Raw genomic sequence first — 19,396 nt, 5'->3', positions numbered from 1 at the left:
GGGTATCACCGAGTATTGCAGAGTATGGCTGGGTATCACCGAGTATTGCAGAGTATGGCTGGGTATCACCGAGTATTGCAGAGTATGGCTGGGTATCACCGAGTATTGCAGAGTATGGCTGGGTATTGCAGAGTATGGCTGGGTATCACCGAGTATTGCAGAGTATGGCTGGGTATGGCAGAGTATGGCTGGGTATGGCAGAGTATGGCTGGGTATGGCAGAGTATGGCTGGGTATGGCAGAGTATTGCGGGTTATGGCAGAGTATTGCAGATTTTTGTGGGGTATTGCAGAGCATGGCTGGGTATGGCAGAGTATGGCTGGGTATCACTGAGTATTGCAGAGTATGGCTGGGTATTGCGGGATATTTCAGGGTATTGCAGGGTATGGCAGAGTATTGCGGGGTATTGCAGGGTATGGCAGAGTATTGCGGGGTATTCCAGGGTATGGCAGAGTATTGCGGGGTATTCCAGGGTATGGCAGAGTATTGCGGGGTATTGCAGGGTATGGCAGAGTATTGCGGGGTATGGCAGAGTATTGCGGGGTATGGCAGAGTATCGCGGGGTATGGCAAAGTATTGCGGGGTATGGCAGAGTATTGCGGGGTATTTCAGGGTATTGCAGGGTATGGCAGAGTATTTCGGGGTATTGCAGGGTATGGCAGAGTATTTCGGGGTATTGCAGGGTATGGCAGAGTATTTCGGGGTATTGCAGGGTATGGCAGAGTATTGTGGGGTATTCCAGGATATGGCAGAGTATTGCGGGGTATGGCAGAGTATTTTGGGGTATTGCAGGGTATGGCAGAGTATTGCGGGGTATGGCAGAGTATTGCGGGGTATGGCAGAGTATTGCGGGGTATTCCAGGGTATGGCAGAGTATTGCTGGGTATGGCAGAGTATTGCGGGGTATTCCAGGGTATGGCAGAGTATTTTGGGGTATTGCAGGGTATGGCAGAGTATTGCGAGGTATTGCGGGGTATGGCAGAGTATTGCGGGTATGGCAGAGTATTGCGGGGTATTGCAGGGTATGGCAGAGTATTGCGGGGTATTGCAGAGGGAATTGCAGAGTATTGCACAGCATTGCAGGGCATGCAGAGTAGTAGGGATGGCTGAGCATGGATGGATGGATGGCTGGATGTCTCTGTGCAGCGCTGTGGGCACTACAGATGCAGCCCACAACGCTGCAGCCATCCATCCATCCGCCTCTTCGGTCACTGTGTACCGATCGGTACACAGGAGGGGAGGAGAGGGGGAGGAGAGGAACCGGCGTCATCAGATGACGCCGGTTTGTTTACATGTGATCGCTCCGTCATTTGACGGAGCGATCACATGGTAAACGGCCGCGATCAGCGGCCATTTACCGGGATCTGTGATGCGCCGGGTCCTGTGGACCCGGCGATCACGGATGCTCTCGAGTGCGCGCCCTAGGGGGCGCGCGAGAGCAGAATTCTGGGAGGACGTCCCTGGACGTCCTCCCAGAGTTAAACAACCGCCCTGTAGCCGTCATTTGGCTATGGGCCGGTTGTTAAGTGGTTAAAAGTGGTGCGTGCACAGCAGGTGTGTTGGGACGGCCTTAAATACCTTTTTTTTTACTATCAACCCAGTTCACACCACTGTGATGCGGTGGTGTGTGCTGAACAAGAAAAAAAAAAAAAAAAATACGGCCTGGAGTACCTTTTTTTTTTTTTTAGAGCAGTATGATGCGATGCAATTGACTACATAACACCATGATGCTGTTGATAGGACAGAATGAAACATCACTCAATATTAAAATTAGGGGCATCGAAAGCATCAGCACTGCCACCTTCTCATCACACATCAGTGGCTGAGATCTAAGGCTGGCCATACATTATACAATTTTCCTTTTAGGATTTACCAAAATCATATACTATAAAAGGTCAAAGCTAAACACTTTCAATTTGTATGCAGTCAGGCAGACCCTTGCACTACATAGTTGAAGGTGAATCTAAAGGAAATTGAACAAGAAAATTGTATAATGTATGGCCAGCTTAAATCGGTGTCCCCCCCCCAAAAAAAAAAAATTAAAAGCCAGCAGCTACACATACTGCAGCTATTGGCTTTTAATAATAGTACATTTACCTGTCCTGGAGTCCAGCGATGTCGGCACCACAGCTGATGTTTCCATCAGCTGTTGGGTGCTGTTGCCGCCATTGCGGGTGAGGGTACCCGGCAGTGTAGCCTTACGGCTTCACGCCGGGAACCCTACTGCACATGCGCGAGGCCCCGCTCCTTTCTCTTACTGGCCCAGCGACAGGGAGAGGAGGAGGGAGCCCTGCAGTGATGTCACAGGCCGCAGCCCGGACTCCCGGAGGTGGGAACAGGATACCTGTCAAAGACAGGTGTCCTGCCCCCCCCCCCTCCGGTGCCAATTGTGGCATCGGAGGGGGAGAGGAGACAAATGAGCGGATGTTCCACTTTTAGGTGGAACTCTGCTTTAATGCAGCTGCTGGTGCGAAAAGGCCCCAAGTGTTCATGCAAATGTGCATCAAAACATACTGATATCTATGCACAATCTTGCTGGCAGAAAGCTCCTGTGCAAAAAACAAAACATGTAATAGTCTGTAAAGTGCTTCTGTTTACAAATGTAATAATCTTCTTTTCCTCTAGCTCTGTTTTCAATCCCACCACATACATGCATTTGTGTGCATAGATTACGTAGATATACTAACAGCAGATGCAGAATTTTCTACTCTGATTTCATGCAAATTGTATAATATTGCTGTGTTCAGATCTGTAAAACAAAACAAAACACTTTACGCTGTACAGATCTGAACTCAACATTTTTATGCCCATGTGCATGAGCCCTAAGGCCCCATGTACACAAACATCTAGAACAACCTTTCTTAACCTTATCAACACAGAGGAACCCTTGAAATAACTTTCCGGTCTCAGGGAACCCCAAATAAAAATGACTATGTGGTTGATTTACTAAAGGCAAATCCACTTTGCACTACAAGTGCACTTGGAAGTGCAGTTGCTTTAGATCTGAGGGGAAGATCTGAAATGAGGGGAAGCTCTGCTGATTTTTTCCATCCAATCATGTACAAACAAGAATGCTGTTTTTTCCTTTTCCTTGCATGTCCTCCTCAGATCTACAACGACTGCACTTCCAAGTGCACTTGTAGTGCAAAGTGGATTTACCTTTAGTAAATCAACCCCCATATCTACAACTCATGATACATTAGCGCGATGATCAGTGGGAAGAATGCTCCTTACGCTTGCGGTCATTGGAAAGAATTACCCCCCTACATCTAGCTAAAAAGATCAATGGGGTCAGTGGGAATGTGCGCAACAATTGTATGGTCAAGGGCAGTGATGGCAAACCTTGGCACCCCAGATGTTTTGGAACTACATTTTCCATGATGCTCATGTACTCTGCAGTGTAGTTGAACATCATGGGAAATGTAGTTCCAAAACAGCTGAGGTGCCAAGGTTCGCCATGGCTGGTCTAGGGAGTCCAACCAAAAATTATACTAAATAAAGAGGTGCCACCACATACATGATCTAGGTGGGGTGTAACCAACGATGCATATAAACCAAAAAAAAGAGAAGAAAAAGGATACTACACCACACAGCTACCTCAATAAAAAAATAAAAAGGAAGAAGGTTTATTGATATCAAAAACACTTACAAATATAACACTGCATCACAGATCCTGCCGCCCACCGAACTGTTACAGGAACCCATGTTCGGGGATACCCAAGCCCCTGAGGGCACCCACCTAGAACCACCGCCCCCTCAACCACCCACCTGTTTCACGGGAGCTGGGTGAACCCCCCCCCCCAAGACCCTGACCTGACACCACAAACTAGGAGTAAACCCCAGCAAGTGGGAGATGCCTGTGAACCAATCCCAGCACGTCTGGTGGAGTAAAGATGGAAAAGTTGAGGTACATCTAAGGTTGTAAGGTTGCCACCTCATCCCTTTAAACCCGAACACATATTAATTACACAGGTTCTGTGGTTGATAAAGGTGGTAATTAAACTCACTTGGTGCCTTATCTGCATTAAATAAGCCTCAGAACCTGTGTAATCAATATGTGTTCGGGTTTAAAAGGGATGAGGTGGCAACCCTGGGTACTTCGCTAAGTAATGGTCAAGGGATGAACCACAGTTCCCCGCTAGAACGGTGCTTCATAGAGAAACCCAAACTTGGTAGGGCAAAGGGGGGGAGGGGGGGCACAATGGCTACAACATCCCAACAATAAGCAGCATAATACGCATATATCAAACTATGCCTACATATTCTACACAGAGTAGCAAATATAAACCATGAGGTGGATCATTAACCTATAGTAAATCTACCTATAAGCCAACCATATATTTCCTATCATTCCCAACTCCTCAATAGGATGATCGGTGTGCACAGAGACCTGCTGCTGTAATATACCAGTGGGGGACTTACCTGAGAGGCAGAACTTGTCCATTGCTCAAGGAACCCCATAGCAACCTCTAGATCCCTAGTTGAGAAAACCTGATCTAGAAGCTGCAAAGTCCTCTGGTGCAAATTGCCAGTTGCTGCCTACAGCCTCCTATTCAGCTGAAGTGGCCATCATGCGATGCCTTGTGCATTAGAGTTTAGCCACACGTAAGCACACAGCCTTATTGCCCCAAAGAAGAGCAACACTTTGATGTTGGGGGGGGGGGACATATGGATGTAAATGCTGATGCAGAAGCCCTCAGTGTTTACCAGAGTACAGCTGGGTACAACTTGTATGGGAGGCTGTATGTGGCACCTGCAGCTATCTGGAGCAGTGCCAGGAATTCTGCACTGGAGGACTTTGCAGCCTCTAGATGCCCACATGCACAAGTCCTTCTGTTTGGTTATTTTTATATACCCCCTAATAAAGTAACACAGTTGGAACGATCACTGGTATTAGAGATGAAGGCTTCCTTACCTTTGTGTGAGGATAGCTAAGCAGCTGATGGAGAAGCACACAGTGGTCAGGTAGGTGCTGATGTCAGGCTGCAGGTAGGTGATCAGATGGGATCTGAGAGTTGTCAGTCTTCCAGTGTGTAGAATGTCCTGTGATCACACAGCACACAGCTCAGTCTTTCTCTAATGTTTTTGTTCAGCTCCAGCTGATCTCTGGGGGAGGGGAGGAGGGGGTGGGCTGTACCAAGTGAAGCACATGGGCAATAATAAGAGTACAGACCTCTGTAGGCACACCCTGGCACTCCCACACATCGGGCTACATTTTGTTGTCACTTGTATACACAGATCCTGACTTTGTACCTCAAACAACGAGCTAAGCTGGGAGCGGACTAGAAACTAACAGAGATCGCACACAATGGTACGGCCCGAGCCGTACGTCACTTATTTACGGAAGTAATCTTCCATTGAGGACAAGCCCCTCCCCCTCCGAAGGCTGTTGCTGGGAGAAAAGCTCGATAATAGACGGCGTGGACACGCCCCTCTCCAGTATTAACCCTAAAGAGAGAGCGGAGCTGGATTCCCAATGAGCGGCTCGTGGATTGTATGGCTCGGGGAGGGTTAATGTAGAGAGAGGCGGGGTATGGGGATTGGCAGTTGTACGGTGACAGTAGGAGGAGAGAATATAGAGGTCATTGCCCGGGGCTATGTATAGAGAGCGGGCTGGACCGCGGGAAGGGCACACGTTAGGCCAACTGACGCATCCTCACTACATTCTTCTATAACAGGGGTCTCACACTGGCAGTTACAGAACTACAAGTCCCATCATGCCTCTGCCTGTGGGAGCCATGCTTGTTACTGTCAGCCTTGCAATGCCTCCTGGGACTTGTAGTTCTGCAACAGTCTGGCACCCACTGTTTGGAACTTCAACTTCATTTCCGATCTTTTTACATCATTAAACTCTGGTTTAAAAAAATAAAACAATTCCGTTTGTATGTATTGTATTGTTAACCACTTCAATACTGGGCACTTTCACCCCCCTCCTGGTAATGAATGAGGTGTCACTTTATGCACTTCAAATAAAGACCAAAAAAAAATGCAGATCACACTGCCACCTGCTGCACCTCATTGCAACTTAGGGTTGCCACCTGTCCGGGATTCACCCGGATAGTTCGGGTTTGGAATCCTGCATCCGAATTTCAGACCGCCTGAAACCTGGATGAGAGGTGCTGACTATTAAGGGGTGAGTGAGCTCACCATCCATCCCTGTGTGTGACTGAATCTCCCCCCTTTTCTCTCCTGCCTCTGAGTGAGTACACTAAGGTAAATCTTAGTTCTCAGAGCACCCCTTACATCAGAGTTCCCCTTTACACCAGAGGCCACAGTGTTCCCCCTTACATCAGAGTCCTCTCCGTACATTGGAGTTCTCAGTGTTCCCCCTGAAATCAGGGTTCCCAGAGCATCCCTTATGTCAGAGTCTGCGGAGTCCCCCCTTACAGTGTAAGGGAACTCCGCGAGTTCAGATGTAAAAGGGGAACTCTGTGGATTCAGATGTAAAAGGGGAACTCTGCGGATTCAGATGGAAAAGTGGAACTCTGTGGATTCAGATGTAAAAGGGGAACTCTGTGAGTTCAGATGTAAAAGGGGAACTCTGCGGATTCAGATGTAAAAGGGGAACTCCGCGGATTCAGATGGAAAAGTGGAACTCTGTGGATTCAGATGTAAAAGGGGAACTCTGCGGATTCAGATGTAAAAGGGGAACTCTGCGGATTCAGATGTAAAAGGGGAACTCTGCGGATTCAGATGTAAAAGGGGAACTCTGCGAGTTCAGAAGTAAAAGGGGAACTCTGCGGATTCAGATGTAAAAGGGGAACTCTGTGGATTCAGATGTAAAAGGGGAACTCTGCGGATTCAGATGTAAAAGGGGAACTCTGCGGATTCAGATGTAAAAGGGGAACTCTGCGGATTCAGATGTAAAAGGGGAACTCTGTGGATTCAGATGTAAAAGGGGAACTCTGCGGATTCAGATGTAAAAGGGGAACTCTGCGAGTTCAGAAGTAAAAGGGGAACTCTGTGGATTCAGATGTAAAAGGGGAACTCTGCGGATTCAGATGTAAAAGGGGAACTCTGCGGATTCAGATGTAAAAGGGGAACTCTGCGGATTCAGATGTAAAAGGGGAACTCTGCGGATTCAGATGTAAAAGGGGAACTCTGCGGATTCAGATGTAAAAGGGGAACTCTGCGGATTCAGAAGTAAAAGGGGAACTCTGTGGATTCAGATGTAAAAGGGGAACTCTGTGGATTCAGATGTAAAAGGGGAACTCTGTGGATTCAGATGTAAAAGGGGAACTCTGTGGATTCAGATGTAAAAGGGGAACTCTGCGAGTTCAGAAGTAAAAGGGGAACTCTGCGAGTTCAGAAGTAAAAGGGGAACTCTGCGGATTCAGATGTAAAAGGGGAACTCTGCGGATTCAGATGTAAAAGGGGAACTCTGTGGATTCAGATGTAAAAGGGGAACTCTGCGGATTCAGATGTAAAAGGGGAACTCTGTGGATTCAGATGTAAAAGGGGAACTTTGTGGATTCAGATGTAAAAGGGGAACTCTGTGGACTCTGATGTAAAGGAGGACTCTTGTAATTAACTTAATATGATTAGAAATGTTAATTTTAGTTATTTAATTGCAAAGTATATGTATAGTTTATACTATAAAAAAAAAAAATTGCAGAGCGCTGCTAAAGTATTTGAGTTTAACTTGAAGAAAAGGTGGCAACCCTACTGCAGCACAAAACTGACAGTTGTCCACACACTAAGCCTAGGTTCACGCTATGAATCGCACAGGAATGCCCATTACATTTCTGTACAATTCACACATGATTCAGTGTGGTGCGAGGCCTCAAATCTTACCACATCGCACCAAAACCTGCTGCAGATCACATCCCAAATATTCTGTGTGCTGAAGAAGTCGGCTCTGGGAGGCAGGCGGGGAGAATGTTGTGTAAAAACAAGTCATTTTATGAAAGTTACATTCACAAGAACACCTACGTTTAGGTTATTTACACACAGGAAACGTTATCTGAGAGGAATTAGGTCTCATTCACACTGGCTCATTTAAACGTGTGTTTACATGTGTTTAGAGGACATTTATAAGAGTATATTCACACCAGATATGGTGGGAGTGTGTTTTGCCGCATGGAGTCTCACCGCATGGAAAAGGCAAAATGCCTCGTCTCCTATGTGCTCAGTTCACAATGCTGCTTTGAGGAAAAGGACTGCATGTCGTACTTTATCAGCGCAGCACAGTGAAAGGCAATCCCTGCCCCGCGTGACCAGCAATGAACCCTTATGAGACATCTGTGTGACATCTCAGTAAAGTTTGCTTAACAACTCGCCGACCGCGCTATAGCCGAATGATGGCTACAGCGTGGTCGTACAGTTCTGGGTGGGTGTCTATTGACCTCCTCCCAGAACCGCACGCCGGCTGTGGCGCACACTCTGTGTGTCTTTTGGACACCGCTGATCACAGTTCAGGGTAAAGGGCCAATCACAGCGACCCTTTACCATGTGATCAGCTGTGTCCAATCACAGCTGATCACAATGTAAACACGCTTGCCGGTTATCGGCATTTCTTTCTGTCGCAGTGTGAGGAGAGGCAGAGCCTGTAATCGGCAAGTGTGAAAGGGGACATCTGCACTGCCAATCGAGGCACTGATCTTCAGTGTCCCGATGATCAGTGCAGCTCCAACAGTGCCACCGATCAGTGTGCATCCTCCTATCAGTGCTGCCCATTAGTGCCTCCTACTAGTGCTGCCTATTAGTGCACTCAGTGCCGCATATCAGTGCAGCCTTATCAGTGCCCACAAGTGCCGCATATCAGTACTCTCTCACCAGCGCCTATCAGTGCCCATCAGTGCAGCCTCATCAGCGTACATCAGTGAAGGAGAAAATTACCCATTTGAAAAATGTTACAACAGAATCTAAGAAAACTATTTCTTTTCCCCAAATTTACTTTTTTTCTTCAATCATTTATTTTGCAATAAAAAACCCCAGAGGTGATTAAAGTAGAAGTTCAGCCTGAGCTTTTTAGCCTGGACTTCTCCTCTGGGTCACAGGAGTACAATCCGTTTTGCACTCCTGTGACCCGTTTTCAGCGGAGAAAGGTCTGAAGTCCGCACTCCGCTAACGTCACCAGTAGGGATGGGCCGAACGGACCCCTGTTCGGTTTGCACCAGAACTTTCAAACACTGCGAAAGTTCGGACCCAAATATCGAACCCCATTAAAGTCAATGGGACCCGAACGTCAAAAATAAAAAGTGCACATTTTGAAGGCTTTTATGCAAGTAATTGGGCATACAATGGTTATAGGGGTTTGGGTCCTGCCCTGGAGGACATGTATCAATAAAAAAAAAAAAGTTTGTGAAAAATGTCATTTTTAAATGAGCAGTGATTTTTTGATTTTTAAAGTGAAAGCATAAAAATGAAAAACTCCTTCCAGTATAGTGCCTGGGGATCCCCTTAGTCTAACTGTAAAAATGCAATGATATGCACCTGTCAAACAGTGATCACTCACTGTGTTCATTCAGAAAAAGGAGGGATAGACATATTTACTTGTCCCTTCCCCTGCTCTCCATGCGGAAGCATCCCCACAGCAACGGGTGGGAGACTAGCAAATCTGGCAGTGCTTTGGGGGGAAGAACATGGGGGGCCCAGGCAGCAGGGGGAATCTGCTCTTCATGGGGTGATTAGAGTGTGCCCAGACACACCCACCACACCCCCTGCACATGCCTATGCCCCCATTATTTTACTTGCTTAGATAAATCTCCCCCTGACCTTTTTCATACTAACTGCATCCCTCCAAAGCTTTACTTTCTAAGATGAATTTGTGCACAAAAATAAGAAACCACAGAGGGTGCTGGCGTCATGATATATGTAGGAAAATGTATTAAATGCGGTACTCACAAATATAGAAGAACAATTGTCACCACATCACATCACATCAAAGGGAAGGATCACACATGCAGGTTAGAAGATGAGGCCAAGTTCAGACGTATATTCAATACCAGAAAACAGTGACTAGCATGGCGTATGTTAACCACTTCAAGGTGGTTAACCACTGGAAGGTTTACCCCCTCTCCTTCACGACCAGGCCAATTTTTTGCGATACGACACTGCGTTACTTTAACTTACAAATTGGTCGTGCAACTCTGTACCGAGCTTTCCCTCCACAAATAGAGCTTTCTTTTGGTTATATTTTATCACCACTGCGGTTTTTATTTTTTGCACTATAAGGCACGCTGGACGTTTTTTGGCGTTTTTACAGCTGCTGTTTTTGGCTTTTTTTTTTTACAGCTGCTGTTTTTTAAATTTTTTTTCCTACAGTCAATAAACTCTCCAGCATGTTATCCTATGTGTCCATGCACACATAGGCTGTTATCAACTGTTTTTGGCTGTAAAAAACTCCCTCAAAACTAGTGGGTTCTGAGGAGTTTTTCAGCTGTAAAAAACGCTTTAACGTCGAAAAATGCAGAGAAACGCTCAAAAATGTGGCTTACCAGCATTTTTTAAATGTTTTTGGTCCCAATGGAAAAAAAAAAAAAAAACGCTTAAAAAAAGCTAACACTTAAAAACGCTGAAAAACGCTAAAAAAAGTTAGTGCAAAAACGTTGAAAAATTCACTGCAAAGCTACTGGCGTTTTTATATTGTTATTATAAGGTTCAGTGTGCATGAGGCCTTAACAAAGAAAGAGCAACAATTTTGAAAACAAAAACATATTTTTCTACTTTCTGCTATAAAACAGATTCAATAAAAATAATTTAAAAATTCAAATGTCTTCATCAATTTAGGCCAATATGTATTCTGCTACATAGTTTTGGTATAAAACAAAAATCCCAATAAGCGTATATTGATTGGCAAAAGTTATCGCGTCTACAAACTATGGGATAGATTTATGGAATTTTAATTTTTCTATTTTTTTTTACTAGTAATTAGCGGCGATCATTGACTTATAGCGGAATTGCGACATTCAGACACTAATGCTGTGTACACACGGGCGGACTTTTCGACCAGACTGGTCCGATGGAACGAATCCGTCGGACAATCCGACCGTGTGTGGGCTTCATCGGACCTTCAGCGGACCTTTTATGTCGAAAATCAGACGGACTTTAGATTTGGAACATGTTTCAAATCTTTCCGACGGACTCGAGTCCGATCGAAAAATCCTTTTGTCTGTATGCTAGTCCGACAGACAAAAAAACGATGCAAGGGCAGCTATTGGCTACTGGCTATGAACTTCCTTATTCTAGTCCAGTCGTACGTCATCACGTTCAAATGACCGGACTTTCGTCTGTTCGTGTGTGTGCAAGTCTGGTCCTTCGCAAGTCCATCGTAACTCCGTCGAAAGTCCGTCGGAAAGACCATCGGGCGTTTGATGCTGAAAAGTCCGTCCGTGTATACAGGGCATTAGCGACACTTTTTGGGGACCAGTGACACTAATACAGTGATCAGTGCTGAAAAAAAATGCACTGTTACTGTTCTAATGACGCTGGCAGGGAAGGGGTTAACACCAGGGGTGATCAAAGGGTTAAATGTGTTCCTAGGGAGTGCTTGCCAACTGTGTGGGGGAGGTGCTTTGGCTGTGGCAAGGCAGAGAACCGTGTTCTTGCTCAGCAGAAACACAAGATCTCTGCCAGAGGCTCTAATAGGCTTCAAAGTAGGGTGGGCTCGGGTCACAGGGCATTGCACCAGGAGCCCACCCAGATGTTAAAACAGCCAATGAATATTGGCTATTGAAACACTGATCCTCAATCCGGTCAATCAAAAGCAGGTCTGAGACCCGTTTTCTGATTGGCCGAAAAGAGAAGAGTCCCAATTGCCCGCCTAGGAGGAGGGAGGAAACGGAAGACACCGCAATGCCCATGGAGAGCAGGGGAAGCTGCTGCCGAAGCCCGGGAGAAGCGCTGCCCACCATAGATGGGGTAAGTGCTTCAGACCAGGCGGGGGGAGGGGGTGTTACTGTTTGCCGCACACCCCCCCCCCCCCCCCCAAAAAAAAATCTGCCTTCCTCTGGAACGATCGGCGGGTCCTATCTACAGGTGACCTCAGGACTCACTCACTTCAAGCTGCATGCTAAAACAGTATTGGGTAGGGGCAATGACGTTATAATGCATTGCATGGTATACATTTTTTTTTTACTTAATTGAAGTGGCACAAAATGACACTTCATACAACTCTGTGCATTGCAGCTTTGGTGCGCTGCATAAAAATGCAGACAGGACACATTTTTGCACAACACACATATGCTCAGTGTTATGGTGTAAACAGCACATTGTTTTCCACGCGCAACTGCATTGATCTATGCCAGTGATGGCAAACCTTGGCACCCCAGAGGTTTTGGAACGACATTTCCCATGATGCTCCACTAGACTGCACAGTGCATGAGCATCATGGGAAATGTAGTTCCAAAACCTCTGGGGTGCCAAGGTTCACCATCACTGATCTATGCAGACATGCGGGGAAGGGGGGGATTGACTTTTCCTAAAATAGTCAAATTTCTAGCAAATTCAAATGCACATTGTCATATTATCAAATACTGGACTTCTGACTTTAATACTTGGGTTGAGATTGATATTGGTGCTCCTTTTTAACCGCTTGCCAAATATGTACTGTATATAGGGCGGTAAGGCAGTTCTCCTGTGCATTGCACTTCTGGGTCTGGGGTGTGCAGGCGCGCCGCCACCGCCCCACTCCCGCTGTGATTGGAAACAGCAAGAGCCAATCGGCTGGTCTGGTAGACCCGACTGACTGTTCAGTTTAAATCACCTGCAAGCCTGAAAAAAACAAAGCTGGGCATAATTCATGGCAATTTCTCTTTCAATTACATTACACTATTTACATTAATTATATTAATTAATAACATCATTGCATTATCACAGTAATTCATAACATTCATAACATTAATTTCACAAATGACATCATTATATTACATCAATTACTGCATTATATTACATTAATTACACCAGTTACATAGATATCCCCATTGCACTGCACAGGTGACATGGAGTCAACAGTTCCTTTGCCCATATAAGGCTTTGCCCATATATGGTATTGTCTTGGACACATGCCAAGATTCCACAATGACATCATAGTGCAAGGCAGAGGATATAGTAGAGGTGAGTGGCAGAAACGGTCAGTTGTTGCTGGGAGTGTGAGGAGGTAGGTCATGCTTTGCATTGCTCTGCACAAATTTTAGAATATGTGTGTGTTTCTATAGAGAAAGGGGGGGCAGGGAAGGCAGATTTGTGATTTGAATTATTTTTAGAGCCCAACTGACTTCAGTTTAAATCACCTGCAAGCCAAAAATAAACAAAAAACAAAGCTGGGCATAATCCTATATTATGTTCTCCTTAGAAAACAGTCATAGTCTATGTAGCAAAGCCTCCATAAAATATTATTTATTGCAATATGGCAATTTCTCTTTCAATTACATAACACTAATTACATTAATTATATTAATTAATAACATCATTGCATTATCACAGTAATTCATAACATTCATAACCTTAATTTCACAAATGACATCATTACATTAGATCAATTACTGCATTACATTACATTAGTTAATTGGAGAAAAGGGGGCGGAGCAGCCAAGTCTGTGATTTGAACTATTTTTAGATTCCAACTGACCTTTTAGTTTAAATCATCTGCAAGCCGGTACATGATATCCAAAGCTGGGAATAGTCCTATAGTATGTTTTCCTTAGAAAGCAGCCATAGCCAATGTAGAAAAGCCTGCACTAAGGAAGTGAAAGGGTCATTCCGCCGTGGGGGAAGGGCAGTAAAATTTTGGCAGGGCTGCTAACCATGTTCTAAACTGCAAATAGCATAAAAAGAATAATGCCAGACTTTTCCCTTTATATTCTGAGCCCTGCAGTGACATCACTGGTTCTATCTAGTATATTATTGGGAATTACTTTACCTTCATTACCAGGCCATTTATTAGTTTTCAGTGCTGTGACAGTTTGAGTGACAATTAGTCATGCAACACTATACCCAAATAAATTATATATATATATTTACACACACACACACACACACACACACACATATATATAAAATATATTATTATTATATTATATAAAGGAAAGAATTAATCCCACAATCATTGGTGTTTACTGGCACTCTATACCCCCCCCCCCACCACACCCCCAACTTTTAAACAAATGATCCCATCATCATAGGTGGTCAGCGGCTCTTTAAAGGAAAAGGGATTAAAAATCTGTTGAAATCATAAGACGTTATTGCCTTTGCCCATGGCTCTTGTTCAGTAGTTGTCTAATGTTTGCCATTAGTTGTAGTTATGGTCAATGACTTTGTGTGATATCTAGTTACAAGAATGTATTACTAAATATTGTCTTTTTCTATCTTTACAGATTTTGTGGCTGACAACTTTTTGAGATTTGAGAAATTCGTCGTTTGGTAGACGTTGGTTTATATTTGGTAGACATTTGGTAAACGTATTCATCATCTTAAAGGGCATCTGATTTTATTTGGAGTTTTCGGAGACAAATTTCAAGATGACCTATTCAGTAAGTATCTATATATTTATTCACTATTCTTATTTGACTCAACAACTGCACATACACAAAGGAGAAGGAAGGCTTTTGACATTATTGACCTAATATGGACACATTCGTTTTAATTTTTAGACTTTTTCGCTACATTTTCACTTCCTGTGAAGAACGCATTTCCTGTCCCTGGGTGGCTATGCTCACTCCTCCACTGTATCTATGTAAGAAGTCATCGCTGCCACCCAGGCAGGACTACAAACATGTCTGCCTTTGTTTATTCCGATTACATGGGAGATGGGAAAATTAGCAGTTTACAGAATAAAGATAACTTTGATAATGCTGTCTATTCACAGCATTTTTTGACAGGTCAGCGGGTACTTTCTGTACTTACTGAAAATAATGAAAACTAAAGCAGCCATTACATCTAAGGACTATCTAACTGCAACATATTCCATTTTTGTGCTTGACTTTAATTGTCCTTTAAAATTGTATGTGAAGGCGTTTATAATTTTTGTATAGAGTGGTGAGAATTTAGACACTGTGTTTAGTTGTTATTGCTATTTGTGTTGCCGCTTAGGAGTGGTAATTCAAAAATTTGGAGCAATTGGTGAGGTAAAGTCTTCCAATGGGGACACCTAATCCTGTGACAATTAAGATGGAAATTACATTACAGTAAATGGACGTGACCTGACATACACTATATGAAACACATGGCGGCCTCCATCCCTGATTTAGTAGATAGAAAGGAGGAGTTTGTGGGACTTTAAATGAGGGTACGCCATTTTTAAGAGAAAATGACAACATAAAAATGAAATTACAGTACATGATTTATTACAATCTAAAATACATATTAGATATTTTGTATCAAATAGATAGGTAGTCACCAGACTTACACTAAATATGCTACTCATAGCATGCAATACAGATAAAAAATAGAGATGGTGTAGCGTCACATATGGCGACCCATCACATTTCGCTACGCGCTGGAGTGCGAATGCACGACGCTGCCATATGCGTTCCAACGCTTTTACAACAAAACTCCACACCGCTCGCCACGCTTCGGGCATGGCCTCCCTCTGCTCACCACGCTTCGGGCACGGCCTTGCTTTGCTCAGCATAATTATAATCTAACTCTATGTCCACTTGGATGGTGGGGCTTGAACTTGGACTCAGGGGTGGAGTTTTGTCGTAAAAGTGTTGGAACGCATATGGCGGCGTCGCGCATGTGCACTCCAGCAGGTAGCAAAATGTGATGGGTCGCCATATGTAACGCTACAATGGCAAATATACATGGTATAATAAATCGATGGAAAGACAAATGTAATAGAGACAAGTAACCGTTGGCATCTAGTGACACTCTACGCGTTTAATTCCTAGTAATATACTAGGAATGAAATGAAGAGGGGTTAATGATAATGCCCTTAGAATAAGGGAGGACAGGGGAATTATATCCCAACAAGGTGGAGATAGATTGGTATACTTACTATACAGCCTCAAGGCCAAGTCCGGTATCCGCCAAGGAAGACTGGGGTAAGAGGCATGATGTCTCCCCCCCCGGGGTTGAAACAGGGGAACCCTCCAAGGACGGGGATCAGCGCCCGGAGCCCAATACAGTGGTCACAGCGTGATCCAATAGACTATGTGTACACCAAAGGTGCATAATATTCCTAGAAAAAATGTGTCAAAAAAGGGATTAGTTAAGTGTGTAAAATTGTAAAAGTAATGGGGCAAAAATGTCTATGTGTTCCCGCAAGGGGACTACATGAGGGGGTATATGTGAAATAAAACTAAGTAAGGGGAGAAAAAAACAAAACAAAAAACATACCAAAAAAGGATGGCTGATCTCCCAGCAAAGTGGATAACCTGTGTGTGGGATCAGGGTGTGCTTCCTTGTGATTGAATCAAGCAAATGAACCACCAGCTGGGAATCCCCTCCCCACCTCTCTTGTACAGATTGGCCAATCAGGCATGACGTTAACGGGGCCCCTCCCTGGGAATGGGAGTATACAGTAGCCTTGAATCAGCTGGTGGTTCATTTGCTTGATTGATTCATAACACTCCTGATGAAAGGCTGTAATGCCAGGAAATGCGTGCCACTAGATGCCAACAGTTACTTGTCTCTATTACATTTGTCTTTCAATCGATTTATTATACCATGTATATTTGCCATGTCTATTTTTTATCTGTATTGCATGCTATGAGCAGCATATTTAGTGTAAGTCTGGGGAAATTACATTAATTTTAGAGAGATTTCCTCAAATTTCCTGTTGCATCTCTAGGACAAGAAGTGATGAGAAATCTCCTGAACACAGAAAAAAAAAAAAACTCCATAGGGGTTTTAACCCTTCCCTATACTATCTAAAATTATAACAAAAGGTTGTGGCTTTACATACACTTTAGGAAAACTGTATACAGTGAGGAACGATGCCAAACATAGACACAGAATATGGGTTTACATACACTTGATGTAATGAAGATAAAATAAAAACATTTTTTTCCAGGAACTTCACAATCATATAATAAACCATACAAAACAAAATCCAAATAAATGCCAATGTTACGCAACTTTTAAATATGAATTTAGGCTGAACTTCTTCTTTTCATTCATAGGGAAAAATGAAAACCATCAACTATAGGAGAGTTGATGAGGCGAGCAAATGGGAAAAAGTAAGGAATGCAAAGGAGAAGTGGTTGGAAGAAGAACGCAAGAGAGAGGAGGCTAAAGAGAAACAGAGAAAAGCAGAGGCGAGGGCTAAAGAACAGAGGAGAAAGGAAAAGGAGGAACAGAGAAGGAAGGAACAATTCAGAGAGGAGGAGGAGAAAAAATGGGAAATCAAAAAAGCAGAAGAGAAGAAGCTGCTGGAAGCAGTTCGCAAGAGGGAGGAAGCCAATTGGAGAAAAGCAGAGGAGGAGAGAGAAAAACAGAAGCGAGAGGAAAAAGAGGAACAGCAAAGGGAGGAAAAACGCAGAGAGGAGGAGGCGAGAAAATGGGAAAACAAAAAAAGAGAAGAGAAGAAGCTGCTGGAAGCAGTTCGCAAGGGGGAGGAAGCCAATTGGATAAAAGCAGAGGAGAAGATAGATGAACAGAAGAGAAAGGAAAAGGAGGAACAGAGAAGGGAGAAAAAACTCATAAATGAGGAGGCGAAAAAATGGAAAAACAGCATAGGAGCAGAAAAGAAGCAGCTTGATGGGTATTACAAGTATGAAGAAGCTACTTGGAGAAAAGCAGGAGAGATAAGAAAAGAACAGAAGAGAAAGGAAGAAGAGGAACAGAGAATGATGGAAAAAATGAGAGATGAGGAGCAGCGCAAATGGGAAAAGAAAAAAAGAGAAGAGAAGAAGCATCTGGAAGATGATCGCAAGAGGGAGGAAGCTCAATGGAAAAATGCAGAGGAGAGGAGAAAAGAACAAATAAGAAAGGAAGTAGAGGAACTGAGAAGGAAGGAAAAATTCAGAGACGAGGAGTGGCCCAAATGGGAAAAGAAAAAAAGAGATGAGAAGAAGCAGCTGGAAGAAGATTTTGAGAGGGAGGAAGCTAATTTGAGAAAGACAAGAGAAGAACAGAAGAGAAAGGAAGAGGAGGAACAGAGAAGGGAGGAAAAATTAAGAGCTGAGGAGGCGGAAAGATGGAAAATCAGAAAAAGAGAAGAGGAGATGCAAAGACTAGAGCAGGAGAGGCTGCAAGAAGATTACAAGAGGGAAGAAGCTGAATGGAGAAAAGCAGAGGAGAATAGAGAAATACAGAAGAGAAGGGAAGAAGAAGATCAGAGAAGGCTGGACAGAATCATAAATGGGGAGGCGGGAAAATGGGAAAACAATAAAGAAGAAGAGGAGAAGTTGCTGGAGGAAGATCGCAAGAAAGAGGATCTTAAATGCAGAAAAGCAGAGGAGAAGAGAGAGGAACGGAAGAGAGAGGAAGAAAGGGAACAGATAACAATAGACAGACTCAGAGATAAGCAGACAAAAGGATGGGAAAACAGAAAAACAGCAGAGGAGAACAGGCTGGAAGAAGATCGCAAGAGAGAGGAGGCTAAATGGAGAAGAGCAGAGGAAAAGAGAGAAGAACGGAGGAGAAGGGAAGAAGAGAAAAAGAAAATCATGGACAGACTCAGAGATAAGCAGAAAAAAATATGGGAGAACAAAAAAGCAAAAGAGGAGAAGCAGATAGAAGAAGATCGCAAGAGAGAGGAGGCTAAATGGAGAAAAGAAGAGGAGAAGCGAGAAGAACGAAAGAGAAGGGAAAAAGAGGAACAGAGAAGGATGGACAAATTCAGAGCTGAGCAGGCGAGAAGATGGGAAAACAGAAAAGCAGCACATGAGAAGCAGCTGGAAGAAGATCGCAAGAGAGAGGAGGATAAATGTAAAATAGCAGAAGAGAGGAGAGAAAAACGGAAAAGATGGGAAAAAGAGGTACAGAAAAGGGAGGACCAATTGAAAGAGGAGGAGGCAAAAACAAGGGATAAAAGATTAAGAAAACAGTTCATGCAGCATAGAGAAGATCGCATCAGAGAAGAGGCTAAATGGAGAAGAACCGAGAAAGAGGGGGCTGAAGAAAAAAAGTAATGTAAAAGAGAATGAGGGGGGTGATAGTTGGAGGAGAGGGAGAGAGTAAGGGGGAAAACGATATAGAGGGGAGAAAGGGAGGTCTCTCTCCTTCCCCCTGGGAAAATGGGGGAGGAGAGGGGTTAGAGAAGGGGGCGTGCTCATGGGAGTGAGAGACAGAGGGGGAGGTAAGGGGGAAAAAGATTGAAAGAGAGAGAGAGAAAGGAAGGTCTCCTCTCCTTCCCTGGGGAATGGGGGAGGAGAGGAGTGAGAGAGGGGGACGTGCTCATGGGCGTGAGAGACGGGGGGGTCTCTCATGCCCATGAGCACGTCCCCCTCTCTCACCCCTCTCCTCCCCCATTCCCCTAGGGGGAAGGAGAGAGACTTTCCTTTCCACCCTCT

General features: G+C 44.3%; 2 protein-coding genes across 3 annotated transcripts in view; one reads left to right on the top strand and one right to left on the bottom strand.

Moving 5' to 3' along the window:
- The window catches only part of TCP11L2 (t-complex 11 like 2), a 97,954-nt gene that overhangs the window by 36,071 nt on the left and 42,487 nt on the right, over positions 1–19,396 (bottom strand). The window contains exon 1 of one of the 2 annotated variants that reach the window (XM_073620394.1): positions 4,915–5,326. The exons of the other annotated variant lie outside the window; for it this stretch is intronic. The gene's annotated coding sequence lies outside the window, so the exon portion shown is untranslated. Of the gene's footprint in view, positions 1–4,914; positions 5,327–19,396 lie in introns of those variants that run through there. 2 annotated transcript variants of the gene reach the window in all.
- Positions 13,074–19,168, top strand: LOC141132223 (uncharacterized). The gene is made up of 3 exons (XM_073620393.1): positions 13,074–13,098; positions 14,315–14,470; positions 17,063–19,168. The coding sequence occupies exons 2-3, from the start codon at positions 14,459–14,461 to the stop codon at positions 19,013–19,015; spliced, it is 1,965 nt and encodes a 654-aa protein (XP_073476494.1). The 5' UTR covers positions 13,074–13,098; positions 14,315–14,458; the 3' UTR covers positions 19,016–19,168.

The sequence above is a fragment of the Aquarana catesbeiana genome, linkage group LG03 (assembly GCF_042186555.1).
Source record: "Aquarana catesbeiana isolate 2022-GZ linkage group LG03, ASM4218655v1, whole genome shotgun sequence".
NCBI lineage: Eukaryota > Metazoa > Chordata > Amphibia > Anura > Ranidae > Aquarana > Aquarana catesbeiana.
This window is presented reverse-complemented; position numbering and strand designations above follow the sequence as displayed.